Source organism: Simochromis diagramma, unplaced genomic scaffold (assembly GCF_900408965.1).
Source record: "Simochromis diagramma unplaced genomic scaffold, fSimDia1.1 OVJJ01000026.1, whole genome shotgun sequence".
NCBI classification, from domain to species: Eukaryota; Metazoa; Chordata; class Actinopteri; order Cichliformes; family Cichlidae; genus Simochromis; species Simochromis diagramma.
The window spans coordinates 393,928-417,298 of NW_024386985.1; the positions used below are offsets into that span (position 1 = coordinate 393,928).

At 40.8% G+C, this 23,371-nt stretch overlaps 1 protein-coding gene across 1 annotated transcript in view; it reads right to left on the reverse strand.

Moving 5' to 3' along the window:
- Positions 1–2,350: 2,350 nt before the first annotated feature.
- The window catches only part of LOC120738979, a 31,666-nt gene continuing 10,645 nt past the window's right edge, over positions 2,351–23,371 (reverse strand). The window contains exons 6-11 of the mRNA XM_040040600.1: positions 16,577–17,541; positions 16,169–16,399; positions 11,438–11,709; positions 8,221–8,394; positions 3,467–3,513; positions 2,351–3,292 (exon numbers count right to left, since the gene is read on the reverse strand). Of these exons, the coding sequence (XP_039896534.1) occupies positions 2,769–3,292; positions 3,467–3,513; positions 8,221–8,394; positions 11,438–11,709; positions 16,169–16,399; positions 16,577–17,541 (2,213 nt within the window). The 3' untranslated portion in view covers positions 2,351–2,768. The remainder of the gene's footprint in view (positions 3,293–3,466; positions 3,514–8,220; positions 8,395–11,437; positions 11,710–16,168; positions 16,400–16,576; positions 17,542–23,371) is intronic.

The following is a 23,371-nucleotide window of genomic DNA, read 5'->3' on the forward strand; positions in this document are numbered from 1 at the left end:
CCCTTCACAAACACACATTCCTAGTTAAAACCTCACAAAAAACACATATATAGTACTTGAACAATATGAATCAAATAAAAAACACATCTTATTTAGTTCGGTGACAGCAACAGGGACAAAGCTGTTTTTATAACGCTTTGTCCTACATCTTGGAAATAGGAACCTCCCTCCTGGGGAAAGAAGCTGAAATTCACCCTGTACAGGATGGGAACCATTTTTAAGAATTGATTAAGCCATCTGTTGTATCTGTGTAGAGTACAGGGAGGCTAAACAGGACTGTTACTCACCTATCAGATGACTGGACCATCTCACTATCTGATTCAGTGAGTTTTTCTCTGTGACAGAGGTCTGACCAAATCATGCTACCAAACAAAAAGATAAAACAGACCCAATAAAAGAACGATAAAACAAAGTTAAAATTTTTTAGTCAATGTGGAAATGAGCAAGTTTCCTGAGGCAGTAAAGGCGCTGGTGACCCTTTTTACAGGCCGATTTGCAATTCTCATCAAAGTTCAGTTTTTCATTGATTATAGTCCCAAGATATTTATATGATTGCACTTGCTCTATTTTCTGTCGGAAAGAGCCCATCACAGCACAAAAATAGCTTTAGTAAAGGTTACAAATGATCTTCTTATGGCCTCTGACAGTGGACTCATCTCTGTGCCTGTCCTGCTAGACCTCAGTGCAGCGTTCGATACCGTCGACCTTAATATTCTATTAGAGCGATTAGAGCATGCTGTAGGTATTACAGGTACTGCGCTGCAGTGGTTTGTATCACATCTATCGATCAGAATCCAATTTGTTTATGTAAATTAAGAGTTATGTAAATTATGCATACTTCTTTTAGGCATTATCATCAAAAGACATAACACATTTTCACTGCTATGCTGATAACACCCAGCTCTATCTATCCCTGAGGCCAGATAACACACACCAATTAGTTAAACTGCAGGAATTTCTTAAAGACATAAAGACCTGGATGGCTGCTAACTTTCTGCTTCTTAATTCAGATAAAGCTGGGGTTATTGTACTCGGCCCTGAAAATCTTAGAAATATGGTATCTAACGTTTTTTTTACTCTTGATGTCATGACCTTGGCCTCCAGTAACACTGTGAGGAACCTTGGAGTCATTTTTGACCAGGATATCTCCTTCGATGCACATATTAAACAGATATTTAGGACTGCTTTGTTCCATTTGAAATATCCTGTCTCAGAGTGACGCTGAAAAACTAGTTCATGCATTTATTACTTCCAGGCTGGACTACTGTAATTCATTATTATCAGGATGTCCAAAAAACTCACTGAAAAGCCTTCAGCTAATCCAAAATGCTGCAGCAAGAGTGCTGACAGGGACTAGAAAGAGAGAGCATATTTCTCCTGTTTTGGCTTCCCTTCATAGGCTCCTTGTTAAATCCAGAATTGAATTCAAAATCCCGCTCCTTACATACAAGGTCTTAAATAATCAGGCCCCATCTTATCTTAATGACCTTATAGTACCATATCACCCCATTAGAGCACTTCACTATCAGACTGCAGGCCTACTTGTTGTTACTAGAGTATTTAAAAGTAGAATGGGAGGGAGAGCCTTCAGTTTTCAGGCCCCTCTTCTGTCGAACCAGCTTCCAGTTTGGATTCGGGACACAGACACTATCTCTACTTTTAAGATTATGCTTAAAACTTTCCTTTTTGGTAAAGCATATAGTTAGGGCTGGACCAGGTGACCCTGAATCCTCCCTTAGTTATGCTGCAATAGAGGTAGGCTGCCGGGGGATTCCCATGATGCATTGAGTTTTTCTTCTTCTGTCACCTTTCTCAATCACTATATGTTAATAGACCTCTCTGCACTGAACCACGCTTGTTATTAATCTCTGTCTGTCTTCCACTGCATGTCATTTATCCTGTCTTCCGTCTCTCACCCCAACTGGTCGCAGCAGATGATCGCCCCTCCCTGAGCCTGGTTCTGCCAGAGGTTTCTTCATGTTAAAATCAGTTTTTCCTTCCCATGTTCGCCAAAGTGCTTGCTCATAGGGGGTCATATGATTTTCGGGTTTTTCTCTGCAGGTATTATTGTAGGTGCGACTGCTGTTTTGATTTGTCACGATATAAATAAAATTGAATTCAAGTGAATAAATATTTGCGAACAATTAGAAAAGGTAGATTTAAAAACACTTCGTGTCATGTGTGTTAATTAAATTGACACCATGCGATTCATCTTCTCAGCAGGAGAGGGCGACAAATCACCACTGATGAAGAGTTCAAGGAGATGTTAGTGACAGTCCATGTTTCTTTGATTGGATAAGTTTTTAAAAGCAGTTGATTTTATAAAATGACAGAAACATGAGAGACGCTGAATGTCTTGAATATTTTATACACTGAGTACTATTGGATGTCCGCTTATTTAAGAATTATGGAAAAATCACATTAAGAAAGAGAAATCAAACATTTGTATTCATTTTCATGAGCTCAGACCTATTGAAAATGCAGAGGATCTGGTTGTGAACTGAGCTTCAGAGAAACACAACATACTGATATTGACTGTGAAGCTTTGAGTGGAAAAAAAACGTGGATCCTGGAATAATCATAGTTCCATCTTTAAAGGAATGAAGAGGAAGAAGTTTACAAGAAATCATTTAGAAACGTCATCAACTCATTGAATCCATGAATCTGAAAATGTGTTTCTGAGTGAAAGAAACAGACATGTACAGACTGAACTATCAGCTATAAAGTCAGAGTGTTTCTCTAACAGGAGGACACTCTTTACTCTCAACTCAGCACAGACGCACTGAGGCACAAGGAAAGAAATAAAATGCAGGATAAAGAAGTTCAGTGAATGTGTTGTTGAAGGTGTGGAGGTGGATCAGAGTGTCAGAGGAGACTCTGTAGAAGGACAGAGTGCCAGCAGGACAGTCCACATACACTGCTACTCTGTTAGAGACAGAGGAGGAGGAGATGGATGTTCGACTGTTAGCGTGACAGACAGAATCAGGACCATTATCAGTGCAGTTCAGACTCCAGGACTGATCATTGTATCCAAACACACAGTCATAACTGTCTCCTTTCCTTCTGATTCTTCTGTAACTCACTGACATGTCAACTCTTCCACTCCACTCCACTTCCCAGTAACAGCGACCAGTCAGTTCATTACTACACAGCAGCTGAGGCCAAACATCAAATCTGTCTCCATGATCAGGATATGACTGAACCTCCTCCGCATGTGTCACTGTCCTGTAGTTGTCAGACAGTTGGAGATTTGTGTGTACTGTGTTTGTGTCGATTGTGAGTTGACAGGAATCTGATGGAGAGAACAAACACAATCCAGCTGCAGTTATTGATCCATCATCTGTTCATTGATTGACACTTTGATCATGAGTCCTGACATCAGAGATGTGAATGAGTGATGTGACATTTTGAAGAGGTTGAATGTGTGCTGCTTTGTTTTCATATTTCATATTAAAAACACACTTACACTTCTTCAGCCCTGGTGTCAACCATTGGACTCCAGCAGGCTCCACCCTGAAAGGAGGAGGAGGGTCAGACCAGCACAGTCTCTTTCAGCATGCACACATGGGCTGTATCCCAATTCAGGGTCTGCAGCCTTAAAGGCCGCATTTTAAGGCCGATTACGTCACAGCGACGCGACGAAGGCTGTCCCAATTCGAAGGCTGCTCAAAATGCGGCTCTCAAATGCGTCCTTCATTTCCCTGAATTTTAAGGATGTGGTGGTGTAGACTTCCTGGCCCAACATATCCCAGAATGCATAGCGTGGCGGTGGATGTGGATAATTTTGCCGAAAAAAACGGCAGATGAGGGGCGCCCGAAGAGTAAGCTTTAAGTAAGTACTGAATATTATGTCACTTATTTATGTGCAAATGTTTAATAACGAAGAACATTAAAACATTACTGTTGGCCACATGTCGGCAAAGTTATGTGACATTAGTGACGTTTGTACTAACTTGGTTTTAAAGCCTTTACTTTAAAATATACGCCGTTCAATAGCTGACCTTAATCTTACAGAGAATGATCAAAGCTCATGTAGAAACAAACAAACAAATGAACAAAAGATTTCTCCTTCATTTCTGTCAAACAATGCTGTATGAAACGTTTCCAGCTGTTAGTATCATGGTTGCTAGGCAACCTGGGCAGTGCGACGGAGGCTAGACCGTCCTATTTCGCAAGCCTCGCACTTCCGGCCTTAGCAGTCTTTGAGTACGCGGCCCTTGTGGACCGTTAAGGCTGCGTACTTTAAGGCTCCAGACCCTGAATTGGGATACAGCCATGGACATTACATTGCTCCCTGTTAGTAGACCTCTCTGCATTAAATCATCATCATACTATTTGGGGGGCGGAGGGATTATTCTAGGGTCTACCTTACAATATAAAGCACCTTGAGGCAACTATTGCTGTGATTTGGCACTGTATAAATAAAACTGAATTGAAAATTGAATTGAATACATTTATTGTTAGACACTGATAAAGGAACAGTCCAACATTTTCACACTAAACTTGAATCCATACTTTGATCAAGCTGCTAATGATTTGGACTGATCCTGGATCTTTCTGGTTTTTTGCAGCTACTCTTTTGTTTTCTTTTTTCCTGGGTCACAGTCTATTCCATCCCTCGCATTCACTTCTACTAATATTTTCCCTTTTCTCTGGGTCTGCATTTCCTTTTGTGTTCTTTGCCACTGTGCTGATTCTGTCATGCCCTCATCTGGAAATATGTTGCAAACAAAAGCTTAAAAATTATTTCAGACATTTTATACTTAAGTGCAAGACCAACTCAAAAAAGACCATCAAAGATTCAACCATGTTACAGTTATTCAACCTTGTTGCAGTAAAAAATGCAACAGAATTGATGATTGATGATGGTTAATAACAGCAGTAACTCTATATTTTGCTAACACAGTAATGCCACATTGCAATTAGGGCATGAAAAGATTATTGCTTATTTTTTCCTATACAATTGTACACTTGTGGAGGTATGCAATAACAACCGGAGAGGTTTCAGTGTCTCACTCCAACTTTATTAACTGACTCTGAACAACCTCACATACAGTAAGCGCCAAAATCTCCACCCCAGCACTTCCCTTCAACTTGGGTGTGAGTGGAGCCACCTGGTGGTCCACCACACACTATCCTTTATGCAAATAACAGAGTTCAAGTACTGATCCTGACAAGTTTCATCTGGTTTAAAAAAACTTAAAATAGGACAGTTGACATGTTGTGTGCTGTGTGCGGCAGGCAGGAAAGAGGGACCCTCATGCAGACTTGTGGAGACGAAACGTAAACTCAAAGAACTCAGCTTTATTACTGGCATAAATCAAAACAGAAAACTAAAGTGATAAGGCTAGAAACAGAGCTTGGAACAAAACACACAGGCGAGTATGAGGGTATGACGCAACGATGAGCAGGGGAAGACGCAGACACCAAATACAAGAGGTGAACAGTACCAAGAGGAAGCAGCTGGGAGACATGGCTGACACGAATTACACAGATGAGACGGGGGGAGGGCAAAAGAGGAAGCACAAGACAAAAGCAGACTTGACACAGAGACATAGACATAACAGGTTTGACACCAAGCACACAACATACGGAGATAAAACTGAACAGACTTAATCTTCTCAAGGGTTAAGACACCAGGCATACAGGAAGGCACAGAAACAGAAGAGAGACCACAGAGACAAGAGTGCCAAGGAAGACACAGAACAGGAATGAGCACGGAATCAAAACCTAAGAGCTAAACTCTGAACAAGAATAAAACCGAAACACCAGATAGTAATAACCAAAACAGCAGTACTAGACAATCAGAACAAAAACCATAATACAGACTAACACCAGGGCCCTATTTCAGGAAGCCGGTTTAGTGCAAACTCTGAGTAAGTATACCCTGAGTTAATGAAAACTCTGGGTTTTCGGTTTCACAAAGCGAGTTTAGATTAATTCTGAGTGAGTTACTATGACGACACACTCCGTGAAGCTAACCTGCCCCCTAGCAGGTTTACTTCAACTAACCCTGACGTTCTCCGCCTCTTTGTCGGAAACCTGACTGTAGGAAGTGTCAGACATGGCGTGCTCCTTCCTTGAAGAGCCAGTAGATGTTGAAGCCCAAATTCTCCGCAGAGCTCTCCGCCGGGAGAGAGTGATTAGAGCGCGTTCGGACATTTTATCATTTCCTGATGAGTTCCTGTGTGAACGTTACCGTTTTTCAGCACAATCTATAATTCATTTGAATAACATCCTCAGGCCTAATATTGCTCATGTGACACATCGCGGACATTCTCTCAGTTCTGTACATATTATTTGTATTGCACTTCGGTTTTTTGCAAACGGGAGCTTTCTGTATAATATTGGTGACGCTGAGCACGTTTCCAAGGCTACCGTCTGTCGGGCAGTCAGGAATGTTACAGTTGCACTGAAACGTCTCCTGTACTCGTTTGTGGTGTTCCCCGGTCATAGACCCACAAGATTTATCAAAGAGGGATTCCACAAAATTGCAGGTATCAGGATGAACGAAACTTAATTCATGATGTGGTGATACTTGAACTACTACTTAAATTTTACATTTATTTTCACGGTTCCCAGGCGTGATTGGCTGTATAGATGGCACTCACATTCCAATCATTGCTCCTTCAGTAAATGAAGGAGACTATGTGAACAGGAAGTCTTTCCACAGCATTAATGTACAGGTACATAGTTCCCTGTAGCATTTCAAACTAACAAATTATTTCATTATAGTAATGGATGCTAATTTGTGTTCTCTGCACTGTGAAGATCATATGTGATGCTGCCAACATTATCACAAATGTGGAAGCCAACTGCTCAGCCTCTGTGAGTGGTGGTGGTGGAGGACCCCCACCTGTTTTTCAGGCCTCCGCTTCTTTTTCTGTTGGCTATAACGGGTCACATTTGAGCATACAGAGAAAGCAAAAATGTTTACTGTAATGTGCTCAGATAATTTCAATAAGTGCTTACAGAGGGGAAATTAATGTAGCCTCTAACTGCAATTGATTGACATCGGACAAACAGACCAAGCACTATGGCTCATAATACAATTACACCTTACCTGTTTGGACTATATTTTTATATTTCATTTTTACTTGCTGCCAGGAACGTTTGGGGCCTGTTGGGTTGCACCTGTGCTCAAATCACGTCACAAAATAAAATGTATGAAATAAAAAATAAAATAAAATATAATAAAATAACGTGTTAAATGGGTGGAAATCCCTAGATCAATGTTTAAATTAACACTCACGCATTGACTCTGTCGGCTATGTTTTGCCATGCATGCTCCCTTTCTTTTGCAGCTGAGGCTGTGTTACTTTTTTTCCGCAAAATTTGCATGTTATCGGCATATGCTGCCATCAGAATTTCGGCCTCAAGCGCTGTAAAATACATTGACCGCGCCTTCTTTCCCTCCGTCTCCATGGTGACTCGCTTAATCTGTGCTCCACTAATCAGGGCTTTATGTATCCTTGTGCGCGCGTTTAACTTGGGGTTAAAGCAACTCCGCGTTGACTGAACTAATTGTTATCAGCCTTTCTGAAACCGAATATTCCGAGTTGGACAGTTCGGGGTTACTCAACCCTGAGTATCGTTTTTCACTCTGAGTTTTCTAAACCGGCTTCCTGAAATAGGGCCCAGAACTCAAAACACTGGTTTACCGACCGAGGACCAATAGCTTAAATAGAATTGCATTGGAGATCTTGTGGAAATATTGGAATTTCAGAGATAAGTTGTACAATTCTTTTAGAAGTAAATGTATTAGTATTTAAAGTAGGTATGTAAATTAACACATTAATGCTAAATGTTTCGTAGTAATTCGAATATATTTATATATATTTCTTATATTTGATATTCAGCTAAACTGTGCAAACAGTCATGAGTGACATGTAAATATGCTTGCAAATAAAGCATTTTGTGATTATTTACACATTATTTTTTGTTTATTTGAAATAATCCAAAAAGTCAATAAATGGCAACAAAAAACAGTTATTATTGTTCCCGGAGAAACTCCTGGAGTTCCACAACATAAATATCTCATTATCATTAAACTAGACTTGTGTTTCTGTTGTGATCAAAGAACAAACTTTGTAACATTTGTAACACACATGAGAAAAAGGAACTGAGTGAACAACAGAGAAAACATTTCAGAATCAGATTACTCTATCATTCCCTGAGGAAAGTATATTCTTCCTCCTCTATCAGACATTCTCTCCATACCTGAGTGTGTCCAGTCTCCAGCATGGATCCTTCAGTCCAGCCAAAAGGAGATTTATTCCTGAGTCTCCTGGGTGGTTGTAGCTCAGGTCCAGCTCTCTCAGATGGGAGGGATTAGAGCTCAGAGCTGAGGCCAGAGAAGTACAGCCTTCCTCTGTAATCAGACAGCCTGATAGACTGCAGACAGAACAATTGATATGTGAACACTTTTTTTGGTCCTGTGCTCCTTGCTTTTTTTTTTTTTTTTTTAAGATTAATTGCCATGCATTTAGTTAATTTTAGATTTCTTTATAGCAGCAACAATTTAGAACACATAATACAAGTTGTGTCAACTTTTATTATGATAATGAGGTACTATAAGGTTTTATTTTTTTTGTTTGTTTTTTTCTTTGCCTATTGTATTTGCTAGTTTTTGTCAGTATGCACATGTACTACTTATAGTACATGAAGCCTGCAGTCAGCTGAGACTAAAATGCTTCTCCCACTGAAAACACTACATCCAGATTAACAGAATCAACCTTCTGGAACTTCAGTCCTGCTGTTTCTTTAAAAGGGACCTCTGGCTAATACGACGGGTTCGGTGTTTATTGTCTTGTCTGGGTGAACTTTGCTAGAGACAGAGAGAGGCGTTGAAAGGCTGCTCCAACGGAACTTATTGTTTCGTAGGAAAACACGAACACAGTGTACAGTCGAGTCTTAATAGCTTACAACTGGGCTCGTAAGGCACTATTTTTGGCTGCAGTGGTTGCTATTATTATATTTACATTCTTCCATCTCATACTTTTCCACTTTCCTTTTTCTCTCTCCCTCGCTCACAGACACATCACGGGTATGGCAGTCCATTCTCCCTGCAGCACGGACTACACTGCCCATGAGGCTACATTCTTTAGGGCTATGCCTGTAGCACTCTGCCTATTGCCTTCATATTAAATAATTTTTGAATAATAACTTTTAAAAATATTTCTTCACGTCATTATGCGGGCAGCAAGCAGGGATGACATGGGCCATGAGATTGATACACAGGCATTAGAGCCTCTTAACGCGTGTTTTGTTTGGGTTTACACCGGCGTGGAATTACCAGAAATAGAGAGGGCATAGCCGAACATATCAAACAGGAAAATACCGCCGCATAATCCATTTATTTCAACAAAGTAACTGTATTCTTAATGCCACCTTTTTAAACGGTAACTGTAACGGAATACAGTTACTCATTTTTTAAATTTTAAATACGCAATACCAGTACATGTATTCCGTTACTCCCCAACACCTGTAAATGGGATCCTCAGGAGCCACTCATCCAGTTTGGAGGTCGCTGCCCCGACTGCTCCGATTACTACAGAAACCACTTTTTGCCTTCATCTTCCATATCTTTGTGAGCTCCTCTCTCATCCCATGGTATTTCTCAAGCTTCTTATATTCCTTTTTCCTGATATTGCTATAACTTTATATAGTTACTAGGGCCATCTTCCTCTGCTTGGTTTAGCTCCTCCTTTAGCCATTTCATTATCTGCTCACTGGTAGGGCATACGTATTAATTGCCCAGATCTTGTACTTCCCATTCGGCTGACTCCTCAGAACTTGTCTTATTATCTGGGTGGTTGTGGCTTTCCTAGAAGACTCATTTACCTGTGGGATTCCCAGGTACTAGAAACTGTCCTTAGTGTCTGCATTGCTGCTTTCTGATAGTCCAATTCCCTCTGTTCTGACTACCCCCCTTCTCTTTGTTACTGTCAGAGTACATCTCCAGTCCAAATGATTTTCAGATGTCAATGCTGTGCATCCTAGTGGTGTGGATCAGTGAATCAATGTATCATTCACTTCATGGCATACAACTTGATATCATCCATGTAACACACCTAGCTAAGGATTGCTCCATTCCATTGTTCGTATCTGTAGCTAGAGTAGTTAATGATCTGGTTGAGGGGGTTCAGGCCTATTCATTGCAGCAGTAAGGACAGAACATCCCTTTGTAAATCCTGCAAATGCTGGTATATTGTGTGATAAGAGCCGTTTAACCGGCCATTGTAAGGTTGATGAAGAGTATGTTTATTACAGGACAAGCACTGTGGAATTCCCAGTACCAGTGTGGTCATGGGTTTTTGACTGTCCTGCTGAGTGTTTCTGCTACCTCCTCTCAACCACTGAATACAATCCAGATTACAACACAGACTGGACATGTGTACCTAGTCAAATATAGTCACATACACTATCAACCTACACTGGAGATTTTTATATATTGGAATCGCCATGTTAATCATTTAACCTATATATTCAAACTGTATATGACCCATCAACTTAGCTCAAACATTATGCACATTTATATTGAACCTTCATACCACTTGTACACTCGCCAGCAGTTTTTTCTGTCTTTTTGTGTCTCTGCTGTTTGTACTTAAAGGCTCAACACCCCAGGGTTTGCTTTGCATTCTTTGCTGTATGTTTTCTTGCTGTTCTGTGTATTGTGATGCGCTTTTTTGTTGTTCATATAACTCTATTTAATAAACTGTGTTTATTAACACCGGAGGAGGAGGCTGGAGGAGATTTCCTCATTGTTCCTGTCTCCCCTATTCCATCCCCTATCTGGATGACAGAGATGAGAGAAGTAGGAACGGACAGAGCAAGAGGGAGAAAAAGAGACAGAGAGGAAGGCAACATGACAGTCTTTGTGCATAATAACATCAATAAAGTGTCATGCATTGTGCAATGCTAAAAAAAACATTCCTTAGAAATATGTATGGCAAAATTATGTCCCATTTCTGTGAGAATAGTCTTACCGTCCTTTGGCCTGTGTACTTTCTTTGGTTTTTCTTTGTTCTACACAAGACCTATAAATATTTATTTATTTCCATTTTCAATTTTGTTTTAAGAATTGGAATTTTAGGTCATTTTTCATTTCCTGCAGTCTTCTGAATTATGTATTCTATATCTACAATTCATAACAATAAAAGGGAATTAATATATCTCAAATACAAAATAGCCCTGAACTCAGCCCAGCCAACTATTAGTCAGCTATCAAATGTGTATGAAGTCACTTGTTATTATGAAATATAAAACATACAAACAAACAGAAAATCTGAATATTAAAAAAAATCTACAGTTATGGAGAGCATAACACCACAGGAAAAAGTTAAAAGTAATTTGGTGATTCTGTGAGGGTTAGCTGTTTAAGTATTAACACAATTCAATTTGTTACGATCAGCAAAAATACCAGATTCCTGACCTGAGAGATTCCAGTTTACAATGTGGATCTTTCAGTCCTTCAGAGAAAAGCTTCACTCCTAAATCCTGCAGGTCGTTGTTACTTAGGTCCAGCTCTCTGAGACTAGAGGACTGGAAGTTGACAACAGAGGACAGTGCTGCACAGCTTTTTCCTGAGAGATTACAGCCATCCAGTCTGAAAAGCAATATTTGTGATAAGAGTAAATTACTGTAGACGTAGACAAAAGAAGAGAAAAAAGAAATTTCTATACCCACTTCAAGGTTAAAAAACAACTAAAATTTGAGTTGGAGCAAAAATGAAATATTTTAAATTTCCTTTGTGAAAAAACAATTAAATCACTCTGTCTAAATACTCCTTTTGGCATAGTCAAAAGGCACTATTGGTCACTTTCCAATAGAATGCAATAGAAAAATAAAAACTCCTGGAAGTTTGCGTGATATTCTTGCAAAAGCATTTAAAATAAAAACCATAAACAAACAAACAAACAAAGGAACAAATAAATACATATAACACTTACATAAGTATTTACAACCATGAAACTAAAAACTGAGCTCAGGTGTATTCTGTTTCCATTGATACTGTTATCTGTCAGATATATCTAAAAGTTGAATAGAGTCCACCTGTTGATTGGGTATGATTCATAAAGGCACTTGCTGGTCTACCAAAGGTCCCATAGGTGACAGTGTGCATTTCAGAGCAAAAACAGGGAGGTAACCAAAAATCCAGTGTTGACTCTAACAAAGTAGAAGAGAGGAGAATGTTCTAGAAAGATAAACATTTATACAGTACTCCACCACTCTGTCTTTATGGTAGTTGCCAGATTAAAGCACTCCTCAGTTAAAAAGACTATGATATGCAACCAAATTTGTGATTCGTAATTATCTTTGCTAATTCTGTTTTGTTCTGTATTAATCAAAGCCATATGAATTAGTTTGTCCAGGAAAGAGCCTCATGAACCTTTCAAATAGCTATAATCATGACAGAGAATAGTTTCAGCAAGCAACAACAGCAAGCCTCACTTTAGAGCATGTCCATTGCAATTGTGAATTCATAAACTAAGTCATCTGTAAACTTTTGGAAACTTAAAAATAAAATCTTTTTGATTTAACTTGAAGCTTTTTTTACCTTATGGAAAGAATCCATTTTAAGTTTTTTCTATTTGCACATTATTTCTTTTGTTTAAATACTACTAGCATTTCAGTTTGTATAAAATCATATTTTGATTTATATTATTTTTATTTTGATAGTCCTATTAGGTAATGTCCAAAATAAATTATCATTTTAAAATTCATATGTTTCCTGGGCTATTGTTTTAATTTGCTGTGGTACAAGACAACAGAGTAATATTCACAGGTGGGCAGACTTGAGCAGGTGAGATACTGGAGCCTAGAAATGGAGGCTTGCCCACAGGAAGTGGTTAATTAATTAATTTGAAAAAAATAAGGCGTTAAAAAAATTAAAGCATTTAATCGCACTTAGCATTCCAAGCAAAGAGGAACTTTTGGCAATGCATGATTTCTTAGTATACCGATTATACTGATACGGCTACAAAAATGGAAGAATCTGAAGAAAGTGCATTGATCGGAGGCTAATTTAATTTCAAAAGACTACCAGACGGAAGCCTTGATAAAAGCGTGGTGTTGTGCAAACTGTGCAAAAAGGAGTTTGCATACCACGGAAGCACTTCAACCTTATGGTACCATCTAATGCAAAACATGTTGCAGAGCTGTTAGCACTAGCAGTCCGAGTACCAATAAAACGTGTTGTCAGCCCAAACTTGAGGACTGGCTTCAGGACCAAAATTAGTAAGTCAACATTGGACAAAATTACAAATTCTTTCGCAAAATGGATTGCTCTGGACTGTAGACCACTATCAGTGGTAGAAGATAGGGGGTTTGAAAATGTGCTACAGTTAGCGTCATGTGATCCAACTTTCCAACTGCCGTGTCAAAAGCTTTATGACACTGAAAAGTAAACAAAATTGGATGTATTACAGACAGCCCTGCTAATATATAGGAAGTACACTAGGAGCAAACAAGACTGGGGCAACAGAAAGAGCCAGAATGTTTCCACACGGTGGAATTCAACGTTGGGTATGGTTTCTCGTCTACTAAAGAATCAAGAGACTGTTTTTACTGCTTTAGAAAAACAAAAGCACAAGCTACAGTTGTGGCCAAAAGTTTTGAGAATTACATAAATATTGGAAATTGGAAAAGTTGCTGCTTAAGTTTTTATAATAGCAATTTGCATATACTCCAGAATGTTATGAAGAGTGATCAGATGAATTGCATAGTCCTTCTTTGCCATGAAAATTAACTTAATCCCAAAAAAACTTTTCCACTGCATTTCATTGCTGTCATTCAAGGACCTGCTGAGATCATTTCAGTAATCGTCTTGTTAACTCAGGTGAGAATGTTGACGAGCACAAGGCTGGAGATCATTATGTCAGGCTGATTGGGTTAGAATGGCAGACCTAACATGTTAAAAGGAGGGTGATGCTTGAAATCATTGTTCTTCCATTGTTAACCATGGTGACCTGCAAAGAAACGTGTGTAGCCATCATTGCGTTGCATAAAAATGGCTTCACAGGCAAGGATATTGTGGCTACTAAGATTGCACCTAAATCAACAATTTATAGGATTATCAAGAACTTCAAGGAAAGAGGTTCAATTCTTGTTAAGAAGGCTTCAGGGCATCCAAGAAAGTCCTAAAGAGGATTCAGCTGCGGGATCGGAGTGCTCAGGAATGGCAGCAGGCAGGTGTGAGCCCATCTGCATGCACAGTGAGGCAAAGACTTTTGGAAGATGGCCTGGTGTCAAGAAGGGCAGCAAAGAAGCCACTTCTCTCCAAAAAAAACAACAACAGGGACAGATTGATCTTCTGCAGAAAGTATGGTGAATGGACTGCTGAGGACTGGAGCAAAGTCATATTCTCCGATGAAGCTTCTTTCCAATTGTTTGGGGCATCTGGAAAAAGGCTTGTCCAGAGAAGAAAAGGTGAGCACTACCATCAGTCCTGTGTCATGCCAACAGTAAAGCATCCAGAGACCATTCATGTGTGGGGATGCTTCTCATCCAAAGGAGTGGGCTCACTCACAATTTTGCCCCAAAACACAGCCATGAATAAAGAATGTTACCCTCCAACAGCAACTTCTTCCAACAATCCAACAACAGTTTGGTGAAGAACAATGCATTTTCCAGCACAATGGAGCACCGTGCCATAAGGCAAAAGTGATAACTAAGTGGCTCGGGGAACAAAACGTTGAAATTTTGGGTCCATGGTCTGGAAACTCCCCAGATCTTAATCCCATTGAGAACTTGTGGTCAATCCTCAATCCTGGGTGGACAAACAAAAACCCACTAATTCTGACAAACTCTAAGAAGTGATTATGACAGAATGGGCTGCTATCAGTCAGGATTTGGCCCAGAAGTTGATTGAGAGCATGCCCAGTCGAATTGCAGAGGTCCTGAAAAAGAAGGGCCAACACTGCAAATACTGACTCTTTGCATAAATATCATGTAATTGTTGATAAAAGCCTTTGAAACGTATGAAGTGCTTGTAATTATATTTCAGTACATCACAGAAACAACTGAAACAAAGATCTAAAAGCAGTTTAGCAGCAAACTTTGTGAAAACTAATATTTGTGTCATTCTCAAAACTTTTGGCCACGACTGTAGTCATTTTAACTCCATCAGAGCTAGTAAAACTCCAAAAGCTGGCAACTGTCCTTGAGCCATGCAGGTAAATGAAACTGTTTTATAACTTACTGTTACTGTTTCTTCAACAAGCTCTATAGTTGACAGTTATTGTGTAGATTAATAATTACATTATTGAACTGTCTACTACAGGTTTGTGACTGAGCTTCTTGGAGGTGAGACATAAGAATAAGAATAACTTTATTTATCCCGAGGGAAATTCTTTTGTCATGTACATGCTCAAAGCAGCAGGAGAGACAGAGGAACAGATGAATAAGATATACAATATATACAATAAGAATAGTAGTATACAGTAATATACAGTAGGATAGTGCACGACATAGTATCAAATAACTCTAACAAAGTAATATATATAACTATATCCTGGATAATAAATAACTTAACTATCAGTGCAGGTGATTCTAGAAAGTGACATAGTATTGTGCAATAGAATAAAGGGAGTAGCAGCGTATGATGAGGGGATGAAACAAATATTCAATAAGGTACTGTTGGGTAATATTGCACGGTCTGAAAGGGAACAGAATAACATTGGTAATAGTCTCAGGAAAATCACCTACAGAGTGAGGAAGAGTTATACAGTCTTATTGCCACCGGTACAAAGGATTTACTGTGGCGGTCAGTTCTGCATTTCGGGGCAATGAGTCTTTTACTGTGTTTGTTCCGATGGTCCATCATGGGGGCATGCAAGGGGTGACAGGGGTTGTCCATGATAGAAAGAAGCTTTTTTAGCATTCTCCTCTCAGACACCTCCAGGTTCTCAAGTCTGACACCCAGGAAAGAAACCAGCCTTTTTAATCATTTTGTTCAACCTGTTGGCATCAACTGTCTTCACCCCACTTCCCCAGCACACTGCTGCAAAGCGATGCTCTCCAACACCAAGTGATAGAACATGGTCAGCATTTTCCTACCAACATTGAAGGACCTGAGTCACCTCAGTAGGAAAGGCTGACTCTGCCCTTTTTTGAAGATAGCATTGGTGTTCTTGGTCCAGTCCAGTTTACAGTCCAAGTGTACCCCCAGGTACCGGTAGTCCTCAACGATCTCCACATCAGCCCCTCTGATGGTGACAGGGTTAGGAGGAGGAGCCTGCTTCCTAAAGTCCATAATCAGTTCTTTTGTCTTTGTGATGTTAAGTTGTAGGTGGTTTAGCTCACACCACTCGACAAAGCTGTCCACCACACTCCTGTACTCCTCCTCCTCTTCATCCCTGATACAGCCCACAATGGCAGAGTCATCCGAGAATTTCTGCAGATGACATGACTGAGACTTGTACCTGAAGTCAGATGTGTAGAGGGTGAAGAAGAAGGGTGATAGGACAGTCCCCTGCGGCACCCCAGTGCTGCTCAGGATGTTATCTGAGCGGCAGTTCTTTAGTCAGACATGCTGTGGTCGACTTGTTAAATATTCCGTAATCCAACCTACCAGTGGGGCGTCCACCTGCATTTCCGTGAGCTTATTCCCCAGCAGTGATGGTCTGATCGTGTTAAAAGCACTAGAGAAGTCAAAGAACATGACCCTCACAGTGCTCCCAACAATGTCCAGGTGAGAATAAGCCTGGTCCAGCAGGTAGATGATGGCATTCTCCACGCTGATACGAGGTTGATAAGCAAACTGCAGGGGGTCCAGCCAAGGCTCCACCAGCAGACGCAGATGTTTCAGGATGAGTCTCTCTAACGTTTTCATGACATGTGAGGTCAGAGCCACTGGCCTGTAGTCACCAAGGGTCGACAGGTTAATCTTTTTAGGGACAGGAACCAGGCAGGACGTCTTCCAGAGTGATGGGACTCTCTGCATTACCAGACTCATGTTGAAGATCCGATGTAGAACTCCAGACAGCTGGGAAGCACAGCACCTGAGGGCCCTGGGACTGACACCGTCAGGGCCAGCAGCTTTGCTGGAGTGGAGTCTGCCCAATTCTCTTTTGATGTCATCTGCTGAGAGGGACAGGGTGAGACAGTCTGAGGGGGCAGGAGAGGGGGGAGGAGAAAGGAGGAGATGGGAAGAGCTGGGTGTGGAGACAGGAGACGCAGGGCAGTCAAACCGATTGAAGTGCAGATTTAGGTTGTTAGCACTTTCGACGTCCCTATCCATCCCAACACCTCTCTTTTGCCTCAGGCCAGTGATGGCCCGCATTCCATTCCACACCTCCCTGGTGTTGTTTTCCTGCAGTTTGTTTTCCAGCTTCCTTCTGTAGGACACTTTACCCTCTGCAATCTTGGCTTTCAGCTCCTTCTGCACCAGTTTCAGCTGATCTCTGTCACCGTTTCTGAAAGCTCTTTTTTTCTTGTTCAGGGTTGCTTTGATGTCTTTGATGTCAGGGCTTATTGTTGGGGAAGCACAGAATGTTTTTTTGGGAACCACAGTGTCCACACAGAAGTTGATATAATCTGTAACACAGCCTGTCAGATTGTCAATATTGTCCTGATGAGAATCACAAAGAACATCCCAGTCAGTTGACTCAAAGAATCCCTGCAGGGTCTCTTCTGACTCCTTTGTCCATGTTGGAGGTACTTAGTGTTGACATCTGAATTATTCTGGAAAGATAACTCGCACATTCACACCTAGTGGCAATTTGGATTATCCAATTAACCTATCCCCACAAGCTGCATGTCTTTGGACGGTGGGAGGAAGCCGGAGTACCCGGAGGGAACCCACGCAAACACGAGGAGAACATGCAAACTCCACACTGAAAGACCCCGGCCTGATGGTGGAATTGAACTCAGGACCTTCTTGCTGTGCGGCAACAGTGCTAACCACCGTGCCACCGTGCTGCCTCACATTTATTTAAGTTAGCTTAATAGGTTATTCATATGTTATTAAAGAGAAAATGGAATTTTTGCATTTGGCAGCTCTGTTTCTTGTCTATTACACAGAAACTGCCGTGGGTAATTGAGGAATAATACCTTAGAAATGATTACCACATTATTATGTTCTTGATTATGTCAGTTTAGATGAATCAACACAACCGAGTCACTCTAACTACCAGAAACCTTGAAGCACAGGCCGAGGGGGCAGTGTGGCAGCAATTTTTCACACCAGCCTATTAATCAACGAAAGACCAAGACAGACTTTTAATTCATTTGAAAGCCTGATGCTTAGCCTTGTCCACCCCAGCTGTGAAACTCAGAAACCAGTCTTTCATCTATCGTCCACCTGATCCTCACACAGAGTTTCTGTCTGATTTCTCAGACTTTTTATCTGAGTTAGTGCTCAGCTCAGATAAAATAATTATTGTGGCTCATTTTAACATCCATGTAGAGTTATACATGTAGATGTTAAAATGACAGCCTCAACATGGCATTTAATCTGTTATTAGACTCAATTAGCTTCTCTCAAAATGTAAAAGAACCCACCCACCACGTTAATCACACTCTATGGCATAGAAACTGAACATTTAACAGTGTTTCCTGAAAACCCTCTTCTGTCTGATTATTTCCTGATAACATTTACATTTACAATAACTGATTACAGAGCAGTGGAGAGTAGACTTTATCACAGTAGATGTCTTTCTAAAAGCGCTGCAACTAAGTTTAAGAATTTAATCCACCCATTGCTATCGTCGTCAATGCCCTGTACCAACACAGAGCAGAGCAGCTACCTGAACGCTACTCCAACAGAGGTCGATCATCTTGTTAATAATTTTACCTCCTTAATACGCACGACTCTGGATACTGTAGCCTCAAAAGGCCTCAAATGAGAAGTACCTGACTCTGTGGTATAATTCTCAAACACGTAGCCTAAAGCAGATAACTCGTAAGCTGGAGAGGAAATGGCGTGTGTCAAATTTAGAAGATCATAATTTAGCCTGGAGAAACAGTTTGTTGCTTTATAAGAAAGCCCTCCGTAAAGCTAGAACGTCTTACTATTCGTCACTGATTGAAGAAAATAAGAGCAACCCCAGGTTTCTCTTCAGCACTGTAGCCAGGCTGACAAAAAGTCAGAGCTCTATTGAGCCAACCATCCCTTTAACATTAACTAGTAATGACTTCATGAACTTCTTTACAAATAAAATTTTAATCATTAGAGAAAAAATTACCCATAATTATCTCACAGATTTAATATTATCTTCAGCTACGTTTAGTACCATTGATATTCAATTAGACTCTTTTTCTCCTATTAATCTTTCTGAGTTAACTTCAATAATTGCTTTCTCCAAACTTTCAACGTGTCTTTTAGACCCCATTCCTACAAAACTGCTCAAAGAAGTCCTGCCATTAATTAATTCTTCAATCTTAAATCTGATCAACCTATCTCTAATAATCGGTTATGTACCACAGGCCTTCAAGCTGGCTGTAGTTAAACCTTTACTCAAAAAGCCATCTCTAGACCCAGCAGTCTTAGCTAATTATAGGCCAATCTCCAACCTTCCTTTCATTTCAAAAATTCTTGAGAGTAGTTGTCAAACAGCTAACAGATCATCTGCAGAGGAATGGTTTATTTGAAGAGTTTCAGTCAGGTTTCAGAGCTCATCACAGCACAGAAACAGCTTTAGTGTAGGCTACAAATGATCTTCTTATGGCCTCTGACAGTGGACTCATCTCTGTGCTTGTCCTGCTAGACCTCAGTGTAGCGTTCGATCCTGTTGACCATAATATCCTATTAGAGTGATTAGAACATGCTGTAGGTGTTACAGGTACTGTGCTGCAGTGGTTTGTATCATATCTATCTAATAGACTCCAATTTGTGCACGTAAATGGAGAGTCCTCTTCACACACTAAGGTCAATTATGGTGTTCCACAGGGTTCAGTGCTAGGACCAATTCTGTTTACACTATACATGCTTCCCTTAGGCAGTATCATTGGAAGACATAGCATACATTTTCACAGCTATGCAGATGACACTCAGCTCTATCTATCTATGAAGCCAGATAACACACACCAATTAGTTAAACTGCAGGAATGTCTTAAAGACATAAAGACCTGGATGGCCGCTAACTTTCTGCTTCTTAATTCAGAAATAAACTGAGGTTATTGTACTATTGTACGGCCCTGAAAATCTTAGAAATATGGTATCTAACCAGATTCTTACTCTGGATGTCATGACCTTGGCCTCCAGTAACACTGTGAGGAACCTTGGAGTCATTTTTGACCAAGATATGTCCTTCAGTGCACATATTAAACAAATATGTAAGACTGCTTTCTTGCATTTGCACAACATCTCTAAAATTAGAAATATCCTGTCTCAGAGTGATGCTGAAAAACTAGTTCATGGATTTATTACTTCCAGGCTGGACTACTGTAATTCATTATTATCAGGATGTCCAAAAAACTCCATGATAAGCCTTCAATTAATGCAAAATGCAGCAAGAGTACTGACAGGGACTAGAAAGAGAAAGCATATTTCTCCTGTTTTGGCTTCCCTTCATAGGCTTCCTGTTAAATCCAGAATTTAATTCAAAATCCTGCTCCTCACATACAAGGTCTTCAATAATCAGGCCCCATCTTATCTTAATCATCTTATAGTACCATATCACCCTATTAGAGCACTTAACTCTCAAACTGCAGGCTTACTTGTTGTTCCTAGAGTATTTAAAAGTAGAATGGGACAACACGTTCTCACTCCCAATGCGTAACATTTTACGCTAGGTGACAAATTGTCAACATATTACGTTTTCGGCTACCCACCACGTTCCTAAATGACGACCTCGGAAAAATTAGGAAATATGAGAACTGTCTGGACTCAATCTACACATGTTCGCTCTTTTTCTTCAAATCGCTTACAAACACGCTATTTAACATCATTAAAGTCCTGGTTAAGGTCAAGAATAAGGTTATGGTTAGGGCTAGGGATAAGGTTAGGTTCAGGGCTGGAATACAGGGCTGGAACGTCTATTACCGCGGGAGCATCATTGCACTGGATTTCAGCCATAACCCGCCACGTACCATAAGGAACGCTGCGGGACGTGACAAAACGTCGGCATGTTACACCTCGGGAGTGAGAACGGGCTGAATGGGAGGGACAGCCTGCAGTTTTCAGGCCCCTCTTCTGTGGAACCAGCTTCCAGTTCGGATTCGGGACACAGACACTATCTCCACTTTTAAGATTAGGCTTAAAGCTTTGCTTTATGCTAAAGCATATTGTTAGGGCTGGACCAGGTGACCCTTAATCCTCCCTTAGTTATGCTGCAATAGACGTAGGCTGCCGGGGATTCCCATGATGCACTGAGTTTTTCCTTTCCAGTTACCTTTCTCACTCATTATGTGTTAATAGACCTCTCTGCATTGAATTGTACCTGTTCTCAATCTCTGTCTCTCTTCCACAGCATGTCTTTATCCTGTTTTCCTTCTCTCACCCCAACCAGTCACAGCAGATGGCTGCCCCTCCCTGAGCCTGGTTCTGCCAGAGGTTTCTTCCTGTTAAAAGGGAGTTTTTCCTTCCCACTGTCGCCAAAGTGTTTGCTCATAGGGGGTCATATGATTGTTGAGTTTTTCTCTGTATGTACAGTGGCTTGGAAAAGTATTTGGCCCCCTTGAACTTTCCCACATTTTGTCACATTACAGCCAAAAACATGAATCGATTTTATTGGAATTCCACATGAAAGACCAATACAAATTCCAATAAAATTGATTCATGTTTGTGGCTGTAATGTGACAAAATGTGGAAAAGTTCAAGGGGGCCGAATACTTTTGCAAGCCACTGTATTATTGTAGGATCTACTGTACAATATAAAGTGCCTTGAGGCGACTGTTGTTGTGATTCCGTGCTATATAAATAAAATAAAATTGAATTGAATATTCTTTTGTTCAAAAAAATACGTAAAGACTAAACGCATGATCACATATTTACTTACAGGGCTTTGTCGGAGGCTTTGACCACTGGCAGCAGCCTCTGAGGAGCCTCCTCTGAAGTAGAGTATTTCTTCAGGTCAAACACATCCAGATCTTTTTCTGATGACAGTAAGATGAAGACCAGAGCTGACCACTGAGCAGGAGACAGTTTATCTGTCGAGAGACTTCTTGATTTCATGCACTTTTGGATCTCCTCCACTAGAGAATGATCATTCAGTTCATTCAAACAGTGGAACAAATTGATGCTTTTCTCTGCAGACAGATTCTCACTGATCCTCTTCTTAATATACTGGACTGTTTTCTTATTGGTCTGTGAGCTACTTCCTGTCTTTGTCAGCAGCCCTTGTAGAAGAGTCTGATTGGTCTGCAGTGAAAGACCCAGGAGGAAGCGGAGGAGCAAGTCCAGGTGTCCATTTGGACTCTGTAAGGCCTTGTCCACACCACTCTGGTGGAGATAATGGAGTTTTGGTTCATTCAATAATTTAGATTTCTTGGTGATTGTTTGTTGTTCTTCCAGCAGATTGACTGCAGAGTTGATGAAGGTCAGATGGACATGAAGAGCAGCCAGAAACTCCTGAACACTCAGATGGATGAAGCAGTACATCCTGTCCTGGTACAGTCCTCTCTCCTCTTTAAAGATCTGTGTGAACACTCCTGAGTAGACTGAGGCTGCTTTGATATCGATGCCACACTCTGTCAGGTCTGATTCATAGAAGATCAGGTTTCCTTTCTGCAGCTGATCAAAAGCCAGTTTTCCCAGAGACTCAATCATCTTTCTGCTCTCTGGAGTCCAGTGTGGATCTGTCTCAGTTCCTCCATCATACTTGACCTTCTTCACTTTGGCCTGAACCACCAGGAAGTGGATGTACATCTCAGTCAAGGTCTTGGGCAGCTGTCCTCCCTCTCTGGTTCTCAGCACATCCTCCAGAACTGTAGCAGTGATCCAGCAGAAGACTGGGATGTGGCACATGATGTGGAGGCTTCGTGATGTCTTGATGTGGGAGATGATCATGCTGGCCTTCTTATCTCTGAATCTCTTCCTGAAATACTCCTCCTTCTGTGGGTTAGTGAACCCTCGGACCTCTGTCACCATGTCAACACAGTCAGGAGGGATCTGATTGGCTGCTGCAGGTCGTGTGGTTATCCAGAGGTGGGCAGAGGGAAGCAGTTTCCCTCTGATGAGGTTTATCAGCAGCACATCCACTGAGGTGGACTTTCGAGGGTCAGTCAGGATTTTAGTTTTGTGGAAGTTCAGAGGAAGTCGACACTCATCCAGACCATCAAAGATGAACACAACCTGGAAGTCTTCAAAGTTGCAGATTCCTGCTTCTTTGGTTTCAGTAAAAAGGTGATGAACAAGTTCTACCAAGCTGAACTTTTCCTCTTTCAGCACATTCAGCTCTCTGAAAGTGAATGGAAATATGAACTG